This window comes from Stegodyphus dumicola, chromosome 9 (genome assembly GCF_044657685.1).
Source record: "Stegodyphus dumicola isolate Sdum_Otavi_A_Nest chromosome 9, ASM4465768v1".
NCBI classification, from domain to species: Eukaryota; Metazoa; Arthropoda; class Arachnida; order Araneae; family Eresidae; genus Stegodyphus; species Stegodyphus dumicola.
Genome location: NC_140776.1, coordinates 90,731,275 through 90,754,402, shown reverse-complemented (window position 1 = coordinate 90,754,402; position 23,128 = coordinate 90,731,275). Strand labels below are relative to the sequence as shown.

The 23,128-nt window shown below is 30.0% G+C and overlaps 1 protein-coding gene across 1 annotated transcript in view; it reads left to right on the top strand.

Annotated features, from left to right (window-relative positions):
• The window catches only part of LOC118194457 (mortality factor 4-like protein 1), a 67,710-nt gene that overhangs the window by 4,068 nt on the left and 40,514 nt on the right, over nucleotides 1-23,128 (top strand). Inside the window, exons 4-5 of the mRNA XM_085823761.1 lie at nucleotides 6,324-6,410; nucleotides 11,956-12,068. Coding sequence (XP_085679887.1) covers nucleotides 6,324-6,410; nucleotides 11,956-12,068 — 200 coding nt within the window. The remainder of the gene's footprint in view (nucleotides 1-6,323; nucleotides 6,411-11,955; nucleotides 12,069-23,128) is intronic.

The following is a 23,128-nucleotide window of genomic DNA, read 5'->3' as shown; positions in this document are numbered from 1 at the left end:
GGTAAACCAACCGAATTCTGCCGAACCTTGAATATGAAATGACTTTCAAAAGAATCATTTATTAACACTTGTATCATATGTGTTCTTTTATTTGCACGATACATAATGGGAAAGTTTTTTACTCATTTAAATGCTCAAAATTGTGTGTTTTTTCTGATTACGAAAAGTTTACACTTGTGCATTCCTGCTGTATTTTTAGCTTCTCTTTGGAATCTTTGACACAAGTTGGAGCCTTTTCTATGGATGTTGCCAAGGTATTTTGCAGTACATATTCTAGAAAAGAACAGTTTCATCAGCATTGCTAATTTGTTCTGGAGATAACTTTTATAAGAAGTTCAAAGAATTCATAGGAAATAGTTCAGCAGCTTCAGTATCAGCTGTAGCTTTTTTATCTGAAATTCTTAATTGCGTTATAACCATGGTGATTTTTAAATTTGGCTAACTAACCTGTCAAATATGTGCACTCAGTTTTTAAGCTCATTTCTTAGTGAAATATTTTAGCCTGCGCCATTAACATTTGATCTGTCAATGGAGCGTCCCCACTGCACTGCTGTCTGACCCATTCAATTATCACTTTGTCACGATCTTCACTTTTAGCATAACGATTAATTTTTCTATTATTCTTTGCGAGCGGGGTGTCAGAAGCCACAAAATATTCAAAAAGTTCCTTTTTCTGTTTTCTTGTGTCATATACTGTAGACTCTCCAGTGCGGTACTCTTCGCATAATTTTGAGACGAATATACCTTTATCCTTTTTCTGCAGCAATTTCACTTTTTGTTAATTTGCATCGAAACATGCTTTCTCTTCATAGATCCTGCTGCAGCTCCAAAATTAAAAACTCTTTTTGACATGATCGAAAGTTGAAACTTTAATTTTCATCAAATTGCTGTAATTAAAAACAGCCTACAAAAAATGATTAAGCTGAATCAAATCAGAAAGTTAAGGAACAGTGCAATCTGCTATTAGCTGAAATTCCTTGGAATCAGTAAAGTATAATTTTAGCCTAGCTTGATGGCTTCTGCTATACATTATTGGCTACGTATTGTAAGATTGGGGACGAAAGACATGTTGTTTCACTAAATTTTGTCTTGCTTCTATTGTGCATTGAGACAATTAAGTGTAATTGTATTAGTTTAGTTATTTATTATGCTTATGTCTATTTCTTGCACATGCTTAAGACTTATCTGGATCCTGAATAAATAAATTCCCACATATACTTAAGGCTTGTCGAGGGCTAACACTAGATATCTTACTGCCTCATGCAATCTCGGCGGGTCCTAAATTCTGCTACCGAGCGCCTCCCTAAGTTCTAAATTTTGGATCCCAGTGCTTTCCCTAAGTTCTAAAAATATTTTTGCCTTTTAATTTTGTTGCTCGGTGCTTCTCTAAATTCCAAAACTCTTGTCTGCCCTAAATTCTGCCGCGTGTTGCGACCATACAAGCTCCGCATACACATATATTTGCAACTTTTTTGTACATCCATTCATTATTCCAAATCAGTTGTTTTTAATTCAAATAGCACTAAATGTAATTTTTTGGTCTATGAGTATCATTGACAAAATCTATTTTCAGCACATGAAAAGAAATTTTTAAAAAATTTTTCCTTGTCAATATTTCTTAGCGCGTTTAACTTAAATCTGTAATCTTTGCTAAGCGGGATATCAACATAATAGGTTACCATAATCTTTGTACCAATATAAAAAAAAAAAAAAAAGTTTGGGCATTACTGCATGCGTCATTACTCAAGTTGTCATGTTGTTGATAAACATGCAGTGATGAAAGCAAAATATAATAAATAATGATTCGCTAGGTTGGCGTTGGGGATATAAAATATCTGGAGGTGTAAAATCAATGATGTTTCTTACAACGTTTTGGTTTGAGATGTATGCCAAGCAGATATGCAGCTACCGAGCAAAATTATTGATCACACAAATTTATACTAAATCATTGCTTCTTCAATAATGAGGTATTTATTTAGTTCCGAAAGAACTCTTTACATGTTTTATCTACTGGGGGGAATCAAATGCGCACACGTAAAGCATTTTAAAAAAATAGTTGTTAGTGGTTTTGAGGTCCGGATTTTAGATCGTTCCGGGTATTGGGCGTTGGGATCTCGGACTTGTACTGTATTTGAATTTGCTTAACCCTCTGGCCTAGAGAATCTTTTGTGATGTCGGTAAGAACATAATATATACTTTCATCTTGAATGAAACATGTTCAAGAAATTAAAGCAATATGTTAAAACTACATTAATCCAGGTATAAACTACCGGATATTTGGGCATTAAAGTCAAGAAAATACCTCTTTCTCATGGCAGTTTTCAGAAATTTGGGCTTTCTTGGTGAAATCTAGTGCTGGTCAGAGGTTTAAAACATCAGAAACTCCAAAAATATATATTTTAATTTAATAAATATTACTGAATTAATGCAGCTTATAGCACATAATTTGGGTTTTAGTTTTAAACATAAATTTATCTTTCATTCAAGTTATTTAATTTATTAGCTGATTTGGTTTTTTTTTTTTTTTTTTTTTTTTTTTTTTTTAAAGCTATACTGCTTGGCATATTTTTCTCTTTATTTATTTTGACTTATACATGCATACACATATATTTGCAACTTTTTTGTACATTCATTCATTATTCCAGAATTGAATGTAATATTTAAATTTGCTATATCAAAAATTATAAAAATATATTTTTGAATTTAATATTGTCATTGAGTTAATGCAACTTATAGCACATCCATTAAAGTCATACTGCTTGACATTTTTTTCTTTTATTTTGGCTTTTTTGGGGGGTCCGCCAGAGCGAAGACTCATTAGTTGGGTTTAGTTTCTTTCTTTTCCGAATGGAATCTTTGTTACTATAATGGATTCCCTGGCCTCCAGTTTTCGTAGAGAAGAAGAAGCAGGTATCCTTTTGCTTCAAGGTACATGTTCTGCACAAATAAAGATCGTGTTTGAAATTAATATGGGATTCACAATTGAAATGGCTGTGTAGCCTTTGGTTATGCTCGGAACACAAACATGGCTTGTGTCTTTCGTTCCAAAGGATTCATTAATGTTACCGAGTTAATCAAAGCTGCCTTCAAATGAATCTCAACAGAATGTGAATAATTACATGTGAGAGGTAAGTATCAGTCCTTTGTTATCTCATCCTAAACTTACTAACATAAGAGTGTTCATGCCTCAAGAGTGGTGTTTTTGGAGGATTTTGTGAAACTGAAGAATATTCCAGTAAAAATATATTTAAGGGTGCCCTTGGCGATTTTTTGGCGATTAGCCAGCAAGGCAGAATCGCTCCTACGCAAACCTAAAATAAGAAGTCAAAGAATTACACAGACTCAGTGCCCATGTACACATCAACTTGTTTTAACTTTAAAAAAAAAAAAATCGGAGAATTGCACAAGCTCGGCATTGCACACAGACTTGAATTTGTCCATGTACACATAGATGTATTTTCACTTAAAAATCAAAGGAGCATCCAATTCTACATTACAGCCAAAGAAAAAATATATAATCTCAATAAACTGCATTTTAAATCAAACAGTGAAATAACATAAAAAAAGAAAGGCATCTACACATTACACAAAGGAAATATCCACTTATCCTATTTAGAAATGTTTGTGTCTTTAGTCTGTGGCACACAAAATTCCTTAATAGCATTAAAAAACTTTTCTCAAACCATGTTCCCTTTGTAATGGAATGCATTATATGGTGAGCATTTGAACCTTTCTTGCGACAAAGCAATCTGAACGATATTTACGTTCAACCATATGCATTTCCTTTGTACAAACACAGCATGTATAATTCCATTGAATTACATCTGACAAAGTTTCTTTTCCTCTGTCCTCAACGACTTCAAAAAACAAACTTCTACTCTCTCTTGTTCTATACCACTGAACACCCAGTTTACCACCGGCAGACATTTTACGATGCAAAGCACACAATATGCAGTGTACTTCCTAGCTGACATCCAACACAGAAAGAAGCCCTTACAAATATTTTCCCATTGGTCAAATTCATGCAACCAATGATGTCATAATAGGGTTTTCATAAGATTCAACTACTCAGGTTACCATAAATGAAAGAACTTGGTGATAATCCAAGGGGCACCCTAAAATGTAGGCTAACCAATATTCCTTGTATATTTTTATGATTACTCCCTTTTATCTAGTTGTGAACCAAATGTGTGGGGAACAAATATTGTGAGTATACGATTGAAAATGCATGGTTGTAGCTTTAACAGAAAATTGCTGAATTATTCTCTGATTTATTTTTTTTCATAGTTTTGTATTTAATAAACTAATTATTTCTAGTACTGACTGACTATTAGAAAAATAAATTAAAACTATATTATTTTCCTCCTTTAAAAGCCAATTGTTATTTCTGTATTCATTTCCAAACCTTTAAATCAATTATCATTTTTAATTACTTTGCCAGCTGTCTTTTTTATCTCTGGTATGTCCTTTATGTCTGGAAACATTAAAATTTTTCAATACAATATTAATAAGAGGTCTAGTTTGAAAGAAATTGTGCAGTGTAGACTATTTTTAAATAGTTTGGAAAATTTGGTTATTTCCTCACTACCGTTTAATCCATCTAGAAAATCAATCAAGTGTATATATGTTTATTTTATTCTTATAATTTGCAAGTTCTTACAGTCAGATGTTTATTTACAACTTTAACATAATAGGCTTATAATATTCACAGATTTTAAAATGCAGTGGTTTAGTTGGTGATGAGATTGTTTAAATATGGTGAAGCATACGGTAGCCATCTGCCTAATGGGAAGAATGCTTTTCTTATCCTTGTTATACATTGGAAAAACCAATCAAACCACCAGGTCTTAATCACATGAGGAGATGAAATGGAGTAGGAAAATGTTAAGTTTATTATGTCGAATCTTCCATTGGCAGCGCTCATATATTTCAGTGCATTGAATGTTTATATATCAGCAAGTTTTGGGTTTAATAGTGAATATTTGAGCAAAGGTTTAAGTCTGAGTACAGTATAATTCAAAAAGTAAATAATATAAAAAAGTGTTTGAGACTGATGTAATGAATTTATTTCACAGATATGGATGTAGCATCAAAGATAAATTATTCAGGTTTCATTTGACAACGCTAAAAGGTTTATTTTTTCTGAAATGCTTGTTAGAAGTGCAGACATCAGAGTAAAAAAAACCTTATTATATGTTAGAATAAGCAAAAACTTTATCACTAAGCATTATTCAGAGATATTTCATATAAGATTTGTTAAAAGATTCACACCGCAGTATCAGTGTAACAATGGTTTGATGGATCTACATATAAATAATTCATCATACAATAATCATAATGTCTGTGTATTAGCCAATTAAAATATTTAGTTGCTAAGGGTAAAGTATTAAAACTGTCATTTTGATGAAATTTAATTTATTTGTATTAACCGCCAAAACTACAAGGAATGTTTATGTTGGAGCTAGCAAGAGTAGAGTACTGAGAAAGAATCTTGGCTCCACCATGGTTGAATGGTTAAGACTGCTGAATACTGGGAGTTTGATCCCAGGTTAACCAACGGATTACATGGTTGATTTTCGTGATCTTCCCCCATCTGTGTCGTAAAGTTCTCTGCAAATGCAACTTCCCTTGGGCAGAAAGCTCTTGTGTTCTTTACCGTATTCGAAACAGTTAAGGCTTATTTTGTATCCAAATAGCCTCTGGTGATAACAAAGTGATTTAGAACAAAAAATGAAAAATAAATCTGACTATATAGTTAAAAAAGATGTAATGTCAAATTAAAATAACAATATAGAAAGGATAAATCTAAGAACCCACAGTTCAAAACATGTAATGCTTAGATACAGTTCACTATAGATCATTTATTGCTAGCCCTCCCCCACCCCACCCCAAAAAATGAGGATGAGATAAATATTATAAGAATTGATTATTCCTGTATTAATCAATTCCTATAATATTTGTGGTGGAAAGGTAATTTAAGACTCCTTAATTTTCGTCCAATGATGGCAGCTTGCTTTTAAGTAGTTGCAATGAAATTTTATTTACCAACTAAGGTAATTTTCACTTTAAATTTAACTCTGTGTTTCTTAAGATGAAGTTTTACTTGGAAGGGAATTATTGAAATATTTTCTTTTTATCATGTAGTTTTGTTTTTATCTTATTATACAGAGACAGAGCTTGGAAAATAATCATTTTCATTCTATTATGACAGCAACCATGCTGTTAAAGTTAAAATGTATGTTATTAATATTATTTGTGTATTATTATGTTGATCTAAAATGCTTCCTGAAGTTTATGCTAACTCATTTTTTTTCCCTTCTTAGTTGGGATGAATGGGTACCTGAAAGTAGAGTTTTGAAGTACAATGATGCAAATATGCAGAAGCAAAAGGAATTAGAAGCTGCACTTGGGTAAGTGTATTGTTATAGAAAAATAAAAGCTATTTTTGAATTTCAAAATTTCTCTATTGGTGAAAATAAATTATCCTTTTTATTAAATGTGTGGTTATGATAGGAATATATATATTTGCATCCATTAATATTTTTAAATAATTGATTTTCTGAAATCACTTTTTACTGTAAGATTCGTGAGTTTGTTATGGATATTTAGAATCAATTCAAGGTATTTTTGTTCTTTAATTTATTAAGAAGCTTTGTGATTGCTGGAATTTTTCTGTTTTATCAGTAGAAGTTGTAGAGTCATTAGCGAGTGTTTTTTTTTTTTTTTTTTTTTTTTTTTTTTTTTTTTTTAATAATTATGTTGGAGATTTGAAAAATGAGCAATGCTGTCGCCAGTACTCAAACCTGGACCTCTCGAATATGCGCCGAGTGCAATACAATTATACCACGAAGGCATGCTGGAAGGAGGGAGAAAATACCTTGTAAAATAATGATTATCTATTCCAGTATTAGTATGTATCGTATTTTTAAAAGGACATAGTAAATACTAGAAAAGGAGAATTCGCAGAATATTTCTTATTGGTTATGATTAGTCGCACATTTCCCTGGCAACGAAATAAACACCCACATCATCATTTGTATTTTTCTCCATTTTCCACACATTTTCCATTCCATAATTTTGTATGTAACTGCTTGTGATCATTAAACATATAATTTTTGTGTGCCACTCTTTCTTCAATTTTTCATATGAGCTTAATAATGATGAACTGATGTAAATACAATTTAAAGGATGAGCTGCAAATGGAACCAGAACCTGTACCTGTGTTTTAGGAGATTTGTGTCCTTCCTAAGGTAGAAAAAAAAATAATGGCCAGATGATGAATAGGAGAGATAACATGCGGCAATGCGAAGCTGTTTGCAGAAATCCATCGTTATGCGTGATTTCAGAACGTTAGCTAACATACTTTCTGTTACAGCATTATGGTGTGTTTGTAGGTAGTGTTTAGAAATGATATCCATAAAAAAATATTGCAAATGTTAACTTGGTATATTAACAAAAAGACAGTCGTTGACTGGTGTAGTTATCTGCATGAACTTGTTTGCATTCTATGTGATAAGAATGAAAACGGCGAGGTGGATGGGAGGAATAAAATTGTCGACCTGTGCCTTTTAGATGAAAGCTATTTTGCTGAACCATAATGAAAGAGTCCACTACCAGTGTTACCAGAATAATGATTTTTGGCTGTGCTTGTCAAAAAACAAACTAGTGCTTTTTCAAGGAGATAAATCAAAGTAAAAATTTTGCAGTAAGTGATTTAAAAAAAGGGTGACAGATAGTTTGATGATATTTACAGATGCCAGAGAGGTTATTCTTACCTAACAGTTGGAAAAAGCTGGATACTGTCATCAGACTATGAATTGGAAATACAAGTTATCTACAATACATATGGAGCTAAAACACGGAACAGTTATGAGGCTGTGCAAAGTGGCGAAGCAAAAATTAATATATTACTACTAGATATCACTTAAACTGATATTTAGTGATATCTGACCTGAGAAAAGGTTTAAAAACAAAAATTCTTTCTATGATGTTATGAAAGTAATATAACTGTTTCCCACTGGAAATTGTGGTCTTATCAATGTTTTTATACAGTTGCAACCCATTCAAAATGGTTGTTATAGAATTTTTATTAATTTAGTTTGTTATTATATACAAAATATAAATGAATTATGTAAAGTGCTGTCATCTGTTGTATTGCGAAAAGAGTCTCCGAGGAAGTGCAGTCAGCTATAACCAGTAAATACCTTGGAAAATGAAGAATATTTTGATTCCTGTACAGTGAAATTTGTATTATTAAAGAAAACATTTAGTTGAAATATTATTAAAGAAATTGAGTATTGAAAGGCAGATTCAAATAATACATAGGTCAGGATATTTTTGTGAAGAAAAGCAAATCACATTTTCAATAGCTGTAAGATTTATTTACTGTTGTTGCAAGAAGTTAACCCATTAACCGCCAAAACTACAAGGAATGTTTCTTTTCTCATGAAAATAATAGCAAATATTAAATTAAGCATTTATAATATAAATTTACATTGAAAATAAAACAAATGCTCTTACTTGTGGAAAAAGCGAGTATTGCATTCGTGCAATGTCAGCGGAATAAGACTACGGATGTTTAGTGAGTAGGATTGTACTCTTGTGATGTTTCTTTTGAGTGAAGCGCAGGATTACTTTTTAGCTGTATAACATTTTATAAATCTACAAATCACTTTACTTGTAATTAATTTAATATTAAAATATACATTGTATTTCTTTTACAAATTCAGATTATTTCAACTGAAAGATTCAAGCATGAAAGGGTTGATTACAATCATGATGTTAAGCTACATTACATACTTTGCATCTGTAAACAGTCTGGCTATAATACTCTTTACAACAAAGTCTTTTGTTATCAACAGACTTAACGATAAAATGTCTACTATCTCCATGCAATGGTTTTTGAATGCTGAATTTACTAGGTCTTCTTGTTGCTGATCTATTTCTGGCTATTTCTACACTCTCAATAGGAGTTTGCGAAAGGAATAATGCATTCTCATGTCTGAAATCTAAAAGAGACTTTATATTTCCAGTAGTAAAAAGTGGTGATATTTAGTAAGTTTAGATACGGTCTCAATTCATATAATTTATCAGTATTGTCAAATGCAAATTCTGCTTCAATTCCTGTACTGCAAACATGATATCGATTCTTGTACAACAGGAACAGAAATGTCCTTATCAAAAAAACAATACAGTTTTTCTTGAGGTAAAGAATGATATCCTGTAAGCAGTACTATTCCAATAAATCTTCTCATATAGGCTTCAGATGTAATAAATTCTGGGCATTATTATTATTATTATTATTTTTTTTTTTTTTTTCTGAGCGTATATATTTGTCTGCTCAACGAGAAGAGACTAAATGGCTAAACCAAAAAGAAAATCGAAAATCTGCGCACTAGTTTTACCTTGTGTTTTGTCTTTTATAATTTCTCTTCTATCTCTTTCTTCAGGTTCTTCCTTAGACATAACTAACAGTCCCTTTTTTATCCACTTAAGATTTCAGTCTTCTGCTTTTTAAATTTTTTAGTATGACAACTGCTTTTAGAAGGCTGAAACTTACTTCTTACGTGAATTTCAACTTCCCCAGCAGCATTTGGTAAAATATCATTATTTAAAACACTGCCATTCCTTTCCTTCTTTGTCACTAGCTTCTGCAATTTCTGGGGGAACAACAACAATATCAGTTTCATTCTGGTCATTATTAACATAATCATCATCAAAAAATCTTTGAAGAGCTTCTTCTAATGTAAAATACCTCGTTCTAGACATTTTTAAATAACCAGAAGATGAACCAGAACATCGAAAAAAGTGAGTGAAAAAGGATATTGACTACCCGTTTCCTTCCGACGTTGTGTCAGCGCAACACCTGTTTTCTTTTCCTTACCAACACAAATATAAACATCTGACTGATGTAATGTTCTGATAAACGGTGATCTTGACTAGAAATAGATCACTCATAAAGACTGCTATTCTTTCGTTAAATATTTTCAGCAAAAATACCCGGTCGAAAATTTTGCTTAAAGTATGAGATTAATTATTATAAACAAAATGATTGTTGAAGGCAAATATTTTTTTACAGAAATAATCTTCATAATATTCCCTACTCAAAATCATCTGCTGGTATAAAATATCTTAGGTAGTTATATTTATATACCCATTTATTTTGACCGTTGCATCAACGCAACACCAGCGGCTAATGGGTTAATATCAGTCAAATTTTATGGAAGGGAACTATACATGCTGGATAGAGCATGAGGTGCAATATTAATTTTCAACAAATTTGGCTTATTGAAATAGAATCAAAATCAGTATTCAAATGAGCGTGTGACATCTTGTGATTACCATCAATTTTATCAACTGAACTTCCTTGTAGCAGATAGGATACTTGTATCTAATTTTAAAACTTTTTAATATATATTAACATTAAGGAAGGTAAAGACTCTGCATTTCAATATTTGTTCTTTGCTAGAGCTTTTCAAATTATCAGTTCACATTTGGGTACTAGTCCTCAAACTGAAATTTTGATTAGCTTTATTTTACATTAGAAATGAATTTATAATGGTCATTATAAAAAGTTTTTTTTCTTTAAAAAAATTTCTGTGTGTCTTTAAATTGTCATTATTATTGAAAAGTTTTTAATGAAGACATTAACATTCATCTATATTTTTAAATAATCGATTTTCTAAATTCTGTTTTACTGTATTTTTAATATAAGAGTGATGAGTTTGTTGTAAATATATAGAACCTGTTTGAAGTATTTTTGCCCTCCATTTGATTAGAAAGCTTTGCAATCTCTGGAATTTGTTTCACATGTAGAAATAATGGTTATCAATTACGATATTGGTGTTTTTCCTTATTTTTAAAAAGAAATAATAAATGATAACTGAAGAGTTTTCCACTAAAAATTTTGCATTTACTGCTAGAAGTAGAGTGTTGATTTATCAAATTCTCAGAGTAATTGTAGTGGAAAATTTTTATAATTTTTTTAACATGTGTAAATATAGCAGAAGAAACTTTGTTATGATTGCATGCAATAAAAGAAATTAAGCTCTTATTACAAATCTTTTATTAATAAATTTCAAACTTTTCAGTCAACTTAATTCCTTTCGTACATCTCATGTTGGCTACTTCTAGTTTTTGTAATATTAGTAATCAGTTAAATGTTGTATTCTTTTAAGAGTACTGACTATGACTACCTTAACTGGTCTCTATAAAACTGTACAAAATATTATAATGTTTGTAAAATTTTATTTTTATTCTTTGTTAAAATTATAGGAAGTTAAAGTACTTAATTCTTATCAAAACTGAAAGTTTAAGTATACAGTAAAAATAACAGTATCTTATCAATAAATGCTTCCCTACCTATTATGATGATGATCTTAACTTCCAGCCCTTCCTTTAAGCACAAGTCAAAATGTTAGTAAATGATAAACATATTTAAGCTCATATATATTTTCCCCCTGGATAGTTGGGGTTTACTGAATTCAGATTTTTCTAATATTTTTACAGAAAATGTGCTTCTTTTTGCAGCATTAAAAAGTTCATATAGATTTAGCATGACAGAAAATCAATTTAGAAAAAAAAATTATTTTATTCAAATATAAAATTTATTTGCTCAAGATTTTAGTCGAATCAATTTTGCATGTAGCACTGTCAGAACTGTATCCTACTGATAACTAGGCAGTATGTATTGGAAATAAAATTTAATAGAAAATCGGTCATACTACTAGCCATAATTACCTCCACAACAGTTAAAATAATTTATATGCAAATTACCCTTGAGATTTTCAATTTTGAATGAGATACAAATATCAAAAGTTCTTTCATAAAAAGTATAATACGATTTTTGTTATTTAAAATATATTTACAATATATGTGTGTGTAAGTTGTCCATTCTCCTAAGTGTTAATTTTTATGCATTTGCTCTAAATGTAATGGTATAAATATCTTCCACAGGAAAGGAAAGAAAACAAAGACTGGTAAAGCTGGTTCTAAAAAAGAGCCAACTGATAGAGAAGCCACAGCATTGCCTCCTCAGGAAAAAACCCCAAAACAGAAAGGGAAAGAAGGTACATTTTGAAAATGCATGGCTTATATATATAGTTTTAAATTATAAATACCTTCTTTTCATATTATTTATTATAAATACATTCCCTTAACTTTCTATGAAAAAAATATCTTAGGTATAGTTCAAATTAAGAAAGCATGTATAATTTAAATGACCTTAAATATTGCTGTAATTAAAAGGAAAACATGAAACATTATTTGTGAGGAATTAAGAAGAGATACAAAATTAGGAATATACACATAGAACTCCAACCTACAGCCAAACTTCTCAGTAGTCAATGCATGAACAACAGTTTTACAACTTTTCAAATGTGCATTTAAGCATATTTTTTAATTGTTTATTTAACTATTAAATGTAATTAACTATGTTTAGCTTAAAAATCCATAAATGTAAAAAAAATAATAATTAAAAATACTTCTTGTAAATTATATGCATATTTAATTAGAAATTTTAATTATATTACTTAAGCAGGAATATAATTAAATTTGTTATTATAGCATAGAAGGCAATATTTAGATTATATATAATAGTAGACAAAATTAGAATCCATAAACCATATATCTTTATGAGGGTTTTGAATTGTGATTTGTACAGACAAATTTTTAGAAATAATAATGCATTATCCCGTTGAGCATGAAACTGTAGCCAAATAATGTGATTTAGTGCCAGTTATGGATAAGCATGACATCACAATACTATGATAATATCTGCCCTATTCATTTGAATGTAACCCCGACTGATTCTCAGTCTTTGTTCTATTGAACAAGGATATAAATTTAACTGTTGCCATTTTTCTTTCATTCTGGGGGGAAAAAAAGATACGAGTTGGGAGCTATAGAATCGCATTTATGACTGCACTTCAGTTCATTTAGAGTTTAAGGAATTAGCATATGTTGAATTGGGAAAATCACAGCTGGATATTGCTAGCAAAACATTAATAGATTGTTACAAACACTTGTGGGAAGTTTGTAATCATAGCATTCTAAATGGAGCTTCTGCTAAATTGAGGACCTAAAATAACAGCGGAAATCCACAAAAGCCTTTTTACATAGTGCAAAAATGAAGCAAGTCATGTACTTCAGCAGTAGTGGTTATATGGTGGATTGGGCAGAAAGGCCAAGGAATGTTTATTGTAAGAGTACACACTGCTTTTTAGAATTCCACAGGGAAATGTTGGTGGGATCTCCACCAACTTTTATGATCAACAAGATAATATGTAAGTATCAAAATAATAATATTTATAGATAAGAAGTATAGTACATGTAATCGTGAACAGATGTAAGTGTAATTTATTTAAAAGTTAAGAATGTAAATATTGAAAGTTCTGATTTCGATAATCATTTTCAGTTCCCCCCCCCTTTTTTTTTCTTTCATGTTTAGCTTTTCAATGCGAATGGCTTTAAGAGATTTCATACCTAAATTTGGTCAAAATACAGTTTAATTTTCATTTTGCTCATTTTTAAAACTTTAAAAGTGTTACATTTTAATAGGGTTACTTTTTTACTGTGGCAAAATCTGCAAAACCTTGCATTTAAAAGCTTTTTCTTGTCCAAAACTGAAATTGGAAGGTGATGTCAGGATTCGTACGGTCCTTAAAAGTGCTTAAAAGTCCTTAATTTTTTCAAAAATGATTTTTGGTCCTTAAAAGTCCTTAATTTTGGCCGAAATGAATAAATGGTCCTTAATTTTGCTCATTTGACATTTCTTATCATTTCCAATGATTGCCATTCTAAGTGTGAATTACGATTTCTCGTGAATATGGAATTAAAATTACACGGCTCTTAACCAATCTGTTGGCGGATTTGCGTTGCAAATGATAAAAAACAACAATTAGCTACCAGAACGAAAGTATCGGTGTCTGATTGGCTATTCACCCAATCTTTCGAAACAGGTGTTATTCATAAATTTAGGCAGATTGTGACGAAAGCGTGAAGCCGGAAGTTCTTTAAGAGGCGAAAGTATTGATGAAGGTGCTCGAGAAAAAAAAAGGGGGGATTCTGAAAATATTTGCCAAAATTAGAGCAATCCCAACCTGAAAGCCCACAACCCTTCCGACGCCAATAGGAACGAGATGCCTGGAAAGTACATTTTCAATAAACTGTGGCTTCATCAAGCTGACTACAAAGACTGGATATTGATGGATGGCAATCCTTAAATGTGGTCTTTGTCTGAAACAAATTGAAATTTCTGGAGTGGGAGAGTCAGCGCTGAAAATTCACATGAAAATTAAGTTTTGTTTTATCATTTCAATTTGTTTTTACACGGTTTTGCTTAGCTTAATTTCAGTGTTTGTTTCAATTAAGCCATAAATTAATTTTTTATCACCTTCTACGGAGTTTATTTTCTTTTGCACATATAGTAATATGTATGGGATATTGGAATTATGAGTTTATTTCTGCAGAGGGTCTGTTATCGATTTCGCGGGAAATCTGTTAGCTCCATTTCGATTTTAGGTCGCCATGGGCAAATTCGGTAACGCTAGCCGAGAAAAAGTGAAGTTCGGAAATACGTTTTGAAGCTTCAATAGACAATTAAATATTTGGTTTAAACCTATGTTGTTGATAGTAATGCATAATTTTTGCTAATAGCGATACAATTACTAGTTGAAAATAACTAATTAAAAATTTTTTAATATTTTTAAAGCTGAAAACAACTAATTGAAACTAATTTTCGTGAATTAACAAGACGCAAAATTAACTTTCATGAATTACTAAAGTTATTGGGTAGAAGTTTAACTGAAAATATACATTCCATATTATATATATAATATATTTATACAGTACAAAGTCCGAGGTCTGGACTCGTCGGACTTCGGCGATCCCAGATTTGAGATTTTTCTGGATATTAGATCATTTTAAATCTACTAAGATGACACGTAGAAATTATAAAATTGAAAATATGAAATCGTGATTTATGAAATAATGAAGCATTTATGATTTAAAGGGTATCAAAATTTACAAAAGAAAAGAGCTTAATATTTATATGTTTACTTTATTAAACATTTCTTTCAATGTGAGTTGTTTGATTTGTTTTCTCTGCTAATACTTTAGACTAATACTATTAACATATAATTTCTTGTTCAGTTATTAAGTTCCATTCTTCAAGTCCTGTAATTGCTGTGTCGAGAATTCCGAATAACTTGTCAATCAAAATTTTTTCTCGTTCAGTAACCTCTCTGTTATTTTCTTCACTATCAGTAGCTGTATTTTCTGGATTTAGAACCATACTACAGATTTTGCCCTCCGTTAAGTGATTGATGATTGGGCATTGTCATCACAATGAAAAACTTCTGTTTAACTTCGCTAAATTCTGCCGCCTGGTGCAGCCATGCGAGCTCTGGCGCTGGTTCTAGCTTTATGTGAATAACAAATCAGTTATTCTTAATTCAAATAGCACTAAATATAATCGTTTGTCCTATGAGTATCATTAACAAAATCTATTTTTAGCATAAGGAAAGAAATTTCTGCTAAATCTCCCCTTGTCAACATTTTAAGTCATTAAACTTAAATCTGTAATCGGATAATACTCTGTTATTTGGCGTTGCTGCATGATTCATCACTCAAGTTGTCATCTGTTGATAAACATGCGGTGATTAAAGCAAAATACAATAAATAATGATTCACGATTTTGGCATCAAGGATATAAAATATTAGTTGGTGTAAAATTAACAAATGTTTCGGTTTGAGATTATGCCGAGCAGATACGCAGCTATGGAGTCAAGTTACTGATCACACAAATTTATGCTAAAATAATTATTTCTTCAATAATGAGATATTTTATTTAGCGCCAAACTGAGATTAAGAATCGGGGTTTCCGGCATGTTTTTTTATGATGAAGAAAAAAAATGTAATGCACGTGCGTAAAGCATACCCCTTCTCTTCAAAAAAGCCCTAAAAACTTGGTTGGTGGTGGCTTTGAGGTCCGGATTTTAGATCATTCCAGATATTGGATGTCCGGATCTCGGACTTTGTACTGTATATATATATATATATGACTTTGTACTGTATATATAAATATATATATATGACTTTGTACTGTATATATAAATATATATATATGACTTTGTACTGTATATATATATATATATGTGATTAATAAAAAAGATGTAACTTACCAGTATGGATTCACTCTTTTAAAATAATTCTATTTTAATTAAACTTAGGAGATAATGTAATCAATTTATCAATATTTTTAGGAAATAAATTATGTATATATATAGTAAAAAATGTATATTTTCTCTATTCAAGTATTCACTGTGACAAGTATTCTTATCTTGTCACATGAACAGGCCTCTGTGGAAAGGGGCTTCTCTGTAAATAAAGCAATTGAAATTGAAAATTTAAGTGACTCATCATACATTTTTCAATGCACAGTATTTGATTACATAAAATTTTCTGGAAGTGTTCTTAATATCGAAATTAATAAAGAAATGAGATCAGCAGCAGCTTCTACAAGAAGTGGAGTTCGTTATTTAGAAGTCCAGTATTTAGAAGAACAAAAATCTTTAACTAAATCTGAAAATTCAAAGAGGAAAAAGAAATATTATTGAGGAAGAAATTGATTATATGAAGCAGAAGAAAAAATTTCTTCAAAGAGACGTTAAAGATATTAATGAAGAAGTAGATGCTTTAGCAGATGAAGCTGAGACCAGTAGGAACATTGATTTGTTTATCAAAGCAAATGAACTTAGAAGAATAGTTAAAGAAAAGGAAATAGACATAAATAAATTAGATGTTAAAATAGCTGAAAAGATTTTAGATTTAAAAAAAGCACAAATGTTTTGTATCTTTTATTGTACAGTTTATTATTCTAGTATCTTTCAAAAAACCAAGGAAATAAATTGTATGTTTACAAATCAGTTATTTTAATCTTCAAAATATTCTTACATTGTGATTATAATATTAGTTGACTGTGTTTAAATAAATATCAAATAAGTTAAATAATAATCATGTAAATCTCTAAAATAGTGACTGTTATTAGTGTAAAATACACTTATACATGTTTTTCAAAAAATTATGTTCCTAATTTAATGTTATCTACTTCATAACTAGTAGGGAGTTAGTTTAATTTTCAAAATTGTTTTATGGTAAGTATTAAATTGAATTTAATAATAGTGCATAATACACACTTCTGTTAGTTTCTTAAAGTGAAATTACAAGCACGAAGTCGGTTGTATGGATAATTGCTTTATTCTATTAATTTTTTTTGTTTGCTGATAGGTCCTTAATTTTTTCTTTGATGGTCCTTAAAAGTCCTTAATTTTCATGTAAGGAAATGTGTATGAACCCTGGATGTTCAATTAAATATTGAATCAAATAGCTTTTGCTTTTCGAGCATCTCTTTCAACCTCTTTTTGAAGAAATATATTTTTCTCTTGATATTTCTTTTGATTTTATGACAATTTCTTTATGCTTGTGATAAAATACGTGCCGTGTATAATAGCATTTTATACTGTATGCAACTAGTCTTTGTTCTCATGCAAAATGTATCATTTACAGAAACTTAAGATGCTTTAATGCATGAAAATTCTGTAGAATATGAATATGTTTCTGTCTTGAAAATTTTAGCCTCTTTATCTGATGCAGCATAATTCACGAATTTAAAAAACTTCCAGTTTAGTTACAACTGACAAGCAGCTTGTGTACTTTTCTTGCTGTAATACAGTCGAAAGTCGTTAATCCGGACTCGTCGGGACTTCGGCGATTCCGGATTATAGATCATCAGTTTAAATCTCGTAAGATGGCATGCAGAAATTCTAAAATTAAAAATATGAAACCGTAATTTATGAAATAAAGAACAATTATTATCTAAAGGGTATCAAAATTTACAAAAAAAAAAGCTTAATATTTATTTGTTTATTTTATTAAACATTTCTTTCAATGTAAGTTGTTTAAGTTGCTTCGTTTTATGTGATAATACTTTCTCTTTAATTCTATAAACAGACATAATTTCTTGTTCAGTTACATAGTTCCGCTGTTCAAGTCCCGTTAATTGCTGTGCCGAGAATACCGACTAACTTGTCAATCGAAATTTTTTCGTTTTCACTAACCTCTCTGTCACATTCTTCATGTCTTTATCCATTTTTTGCAGCAATTCCACTTTTTGTTTGTTGGACATGGAAACATACTTTCGTTTTGTAGATTTTTTTGGAAGTTCCAGCATCGGAAATTTTATTTGACATAATCGAAAGTTCAAGTTTACTTTTATAAAATTGCTCTTACAGTCTGCAAAAAACAATAAGCGGGATCCAATTCGAAGATTAAGGAACAATGCAATCATCAACATTAACTGAAATAGATAATTAGATAATTTTAGCTTACACCGTCCATTATACATTAAATGTGCAGGCGAAAACGTATTCTGCACTTGCTCACACGCATATGCGCAGTAGTCAAGTTCTTACGCGCATGCGTAAAACGCCTGTGCGCATGTGCTAACCCGGCACATGCACAGAAAGTTTTTAGCTTTGAGGTCCGGATTATAGATCATTCCGGATTATGGGTGTCCGAATTAACGACTTTTGACTGTATAATAAAACAGGACTTGTGGGTTAAACAAACTTTTTTAGATCAAACTCTCAACAATTGGCAGGGCTCTGGTTCTCTGATATATATCTTTTATCTACATTTGTTGGGAGGATAAAATTTTTGGGTGAGCAATAAAAATATTTAGCTGAATTAATAGGTTCATAACTTGCATTAAATTTTGAGCTAGATATCCTTTGGTCTGATGGCTTCAAAAACTATCTTAACAGCATCTGTGAAATTTTGCTAGTTTAGAGTATTTCAACTATAGAAGGGTGTAACAATTCAAAGTAAAATCTATGAACCATTTAATTTGATCAGTATGTTTTTCTAAGTTCGCATAGAGTTAGAGAACTTGGTCATTAAATCTTCTAAAATGTTACCTGAGTTTATGGCAGCAGAAATAACAAGTAAGTATATTTGATCCTTGCTGAAGTAAGTATAATTGATCCTTTTGCAGTGGTCTCCCAACATGCAATTTGATCTGGTGGATAATATCATTTTTTAAACTAGTATTAATTATAGTTTCATCACTCCTAATCACTTCAAGTTTTGTAAGGGAATTCTTGTGTAGTCAAATATGAAATTATGGTAGAAGCTATATCTTTAACAAGTTCTGTAGATTCAGAAACATGATAAATAAATTCTGATCCTGTTTCTTGTATAAGAGAATAATGATCCTCCTTTTTCAGTTCTTTAAAAATTCTTTAACTTAACATCATGTCATCTTTTCTTCCATCAAGTACAGACTATGTAGGATTTCCTAAAAGATTGACTCTGCAAATCATTTCTGTTATTGAATGTTTTTCTTGCTCATATTTTGTTTCTGTCAACAATGTGAGTATTGTTTGAATCCATTATCACATACGTAGTTACATAATAGTTACAATAACATAATATGGTTACATAGTGCTTGATAATTTAGTCACTGTTTAAAAAGGTGTGTAGCAAAAATCACGAAATATTGCTATTTTTACAAAAAATTCTGTTTTTTGAGCTGTTATGCAAGCAGCAAATTAAAAGTAAAGGTTTTTTTAACTTTTTTCATATTTATCATGCCCCAAAATTCACATTAGACCCATAATAGCCCATATTTGCTAATAGTTAGTTTAGTAACTGTAAATAATTCATGAAACTGTTGCCATTTTTCAAAACTTTGACTGCAGTGTACAAACGAAAGATATAATTTTATTTGAAAAGTTCAATTTTCATTTTGCTGATCTAGGCGATAAGCAGTTTTCCCAGGGTATAGCATTAGAATTTTTTTAAAGGTTTTTTTTTGGGGGGGGCAGGGAGGGCCATCCTAGTATGTCATTGTAGAAATTTTTAGGATTTTCATCTTCCTGGAGACATGCTATCGAATAATTTAGTTATTGTAAGGTGAAGTTTTTAATAAAAGGATGTTTATTGTCAAAATTATGATGCACTTATAAGATAAGTAATAAAATGCTGTGGGATAAAATTATTTCATTGATTATTTGTTTTAAAGTTATTAGATCGAGAAATGCTATTACATAAATTAGTTTTTTGAAATATGTAAAATGACTTTAATTTTTGTGTTTATTTTAAATATAATTATAAAATATACAACTAAAATCAAGTTTTCATAGGTTTATATAGTTTTAAAAGTCCTTAGTTTCAATGAAAATATGTAAATGGTCCTTAATTTTTCTAATTTGACAGAGAATTAACATTTTGGATGAAAACAGAATTCAAACCATATGGAATGTAATAAAGCCATTGAAAGTTGATGTTGTGAGGAATAAGAGAAGGAAAGTTTCAAAATTTCTGATTGCTTTTCCTTGTGATCTTCAAAATAGGTGTTGTTAACAAAGTACCATTGTATTTGCAATGAAAAAAATGTTTTCTTGAACTTCAAGGTTAAACTTGTAGCCATGTTTCGACCTATTGTCATGAAAATGGGATGATTTATCAACGTATTGTTTTTATTTAAATCATGTACTTGTGCCAGAAATTGAGATTGACATTTAAACTTGTTTTCCTTCTTGTGAGAAAAAAAAAAAAATCCCTTTTTGCTACTGTATGAATTCTTTTGCTATATATTGTCCACAGTTTCTGTGAAAATTCCTTAAAAATTACAAGCTATGGAAAATATAAAAGAACTATGAATTTCATCAAAAGGGAGACAAGGGAAACTGTATTCAAAACAGAACTAACACTCTCGATGATTGACGAAATGTTCGTGCCGTACATATCATATGTTAAATTGCTGGTTTTGAATTCTAACCCTTAGCTTTCCAATTAAACACCCTGCAGTAAAGAGCGTATTTACCTTGCAGGTCTGTTCATTTATATAACAGCATGAAAATATAGCATGTGCTACTTGTAGTTGCAATTTAACTGGAAGTCTTTTAAGTTCATAAATTATGCTGTCTCAGAAAAAGACACTAAATTTATCGAGTTGGAAATTCTGCAGAAAATCTAAAATTTCTGTAAATCATGCATTTTTCACTAGAGCAAAGAATTTTCAGTTGTGCCAAATAAATGGTATATATTTCTTAAAGGCATAATAAATGGTATATATTTCTTAAAGGCATAATAAATGGCATGTATTTCTTAAAGGCGTAAGAAAATTAGTACTGTAAAATCAAATTTCTTCATAAAAGATTATGAAATGGATGTTTATAAAGCCAAGTGCTGTTTAATTAGGTTTTTAATTGAACACAGCCTTTTATGGTTTCACAGCATTCAAAGCAATTTTAAAATACCATGTTTCTAGATTCTTCCATTGCAAAAAAGAGAAAGAAAAATCAGACTGCAAACTTAAGCTGCATATAAATCTTTACATTTATAACTTACAAATGAAATATAAGTATTTTTGTTGATGATTATATGTTGTATTTAGCAGAAGCAAAATAGATGTTGTAATTAAGCTTTTCCACACCTAATTCTTTCAATATATTCAAATATAATGTTAGCTTTGTGTGTAAAATTTATTTTATGTTTTTTTTTTTTTTTTTTTCTGAATTTTTAAAAAATTCATATGTTTTCCATGTAATTGACAGATATTTTAGTTGCTAAAAATCCAGAAAACCTTGTGACAGAATAAAAAATCCATTAATGATATTAAAGTAAAATAGACAGATGTGTTTCACAATAAGAATGTAATGAATTTCATATATTGTGTGGAGAATTTGGAGAGGAGGAAGTAAAATCAAAATTATCTGAATTTTCTGTATTACTTCCTTATTATTATAGCCCCACTATTTAAACAACACTAAGAGCTCTGTTGCTAAGGAGCTGTTACCAAAGATGCAATGGTGGTGACTATGTTCACGACTGCTAGATGTTTAGCAATGGTCTGCAGAGAGCTCTGAGTAGGTTTGATGCAATTTAAATAATAAGTACTTTTCTACTTTGGATCTCCTATGTTTTTCTCTTAATAAATTTTTCTTTCCTTTATTTGTTCTCTTTTGGAGAGGGAGTTCATTGTTCAAAAGTATGGAAATTTACAGAAAAGAATTCTTGTCACATGGGAATCTTTCCACAGAAAGGAACAACTTTGTTAATGAAGATGTTGAAAATTGACAGATTCATCTTATATATCTGAATGTGTATTATTTCATGATGATTATATAGGTTTTGGAGTTGCTCTCAATGTTAAACTCAAAAAAAAAAAAAAAAAAAAAAAAGACTAGTAATTTCTTCTACGTGTTCTAAATACATACATTTTTTTTTTTTTTTTTTTTTTTTTTTTTAAATAACAAAAATGTCATGAAATCTGGAAATTCATAGGTAAAAAGAAAATTATTGAAGAAATTGTTTACAATAAGATAGAAGGAAATTCTTCAAAAGGTTTTGTTGAAGATAATAACAAATTTGCAAATATTTTAGCAGATAGGCAGAGATTAGTAGGAACATTAGTTTTTTATTAAAACTGATGAACCTAGAGAGAAGAAATAGAATAAAAGAAGAAAATAAATATAATTGAGCTAAAATATTCAAAATTTTTCAGATTAAGAAAGCAAATATTATGTTGTGTTGTGAATGTTTTGTATCTCTTAATATCAAAATCAGATAATTCTTCTCATGTCTTTTTTAAACCAACATACTAAATTATTTGTTCCTTAGACTGAAATTGAAAAATGCCCATAGATTGTGATTTTATTTGTGTTTAAAATTTTTTTTAATTAATTGTGATTATATAAATCTTCTTTAAAATATGTGAGACTGTTAAAAGAGTATTTTAAAGATTATAATCATAATTTAATTTCAACTATTTACAAACTTTTATAAAGTTGGTTTTATTCTTGAACTTGTTTTATGTTAAATGTTAGATAGTATTTAAAAATAATGTATCTTACATATTTTTTGCTTTATCCTTAGGATAACATTGTGAGAATGAAAGTGATTACATAGATAATTGCTTCATTCATCCGATTTTGTTTGGTGATGGGTTCTTTAATTTTTTTTTTTTTTTTTTTTCAGTTTCTTAATTCTTAAATTCTTATATTTCGCTAAAAGTTCTTAACTTCTCTTTCAAAACAGCCATTGGTTTCCTTTTTTATACCAGTAT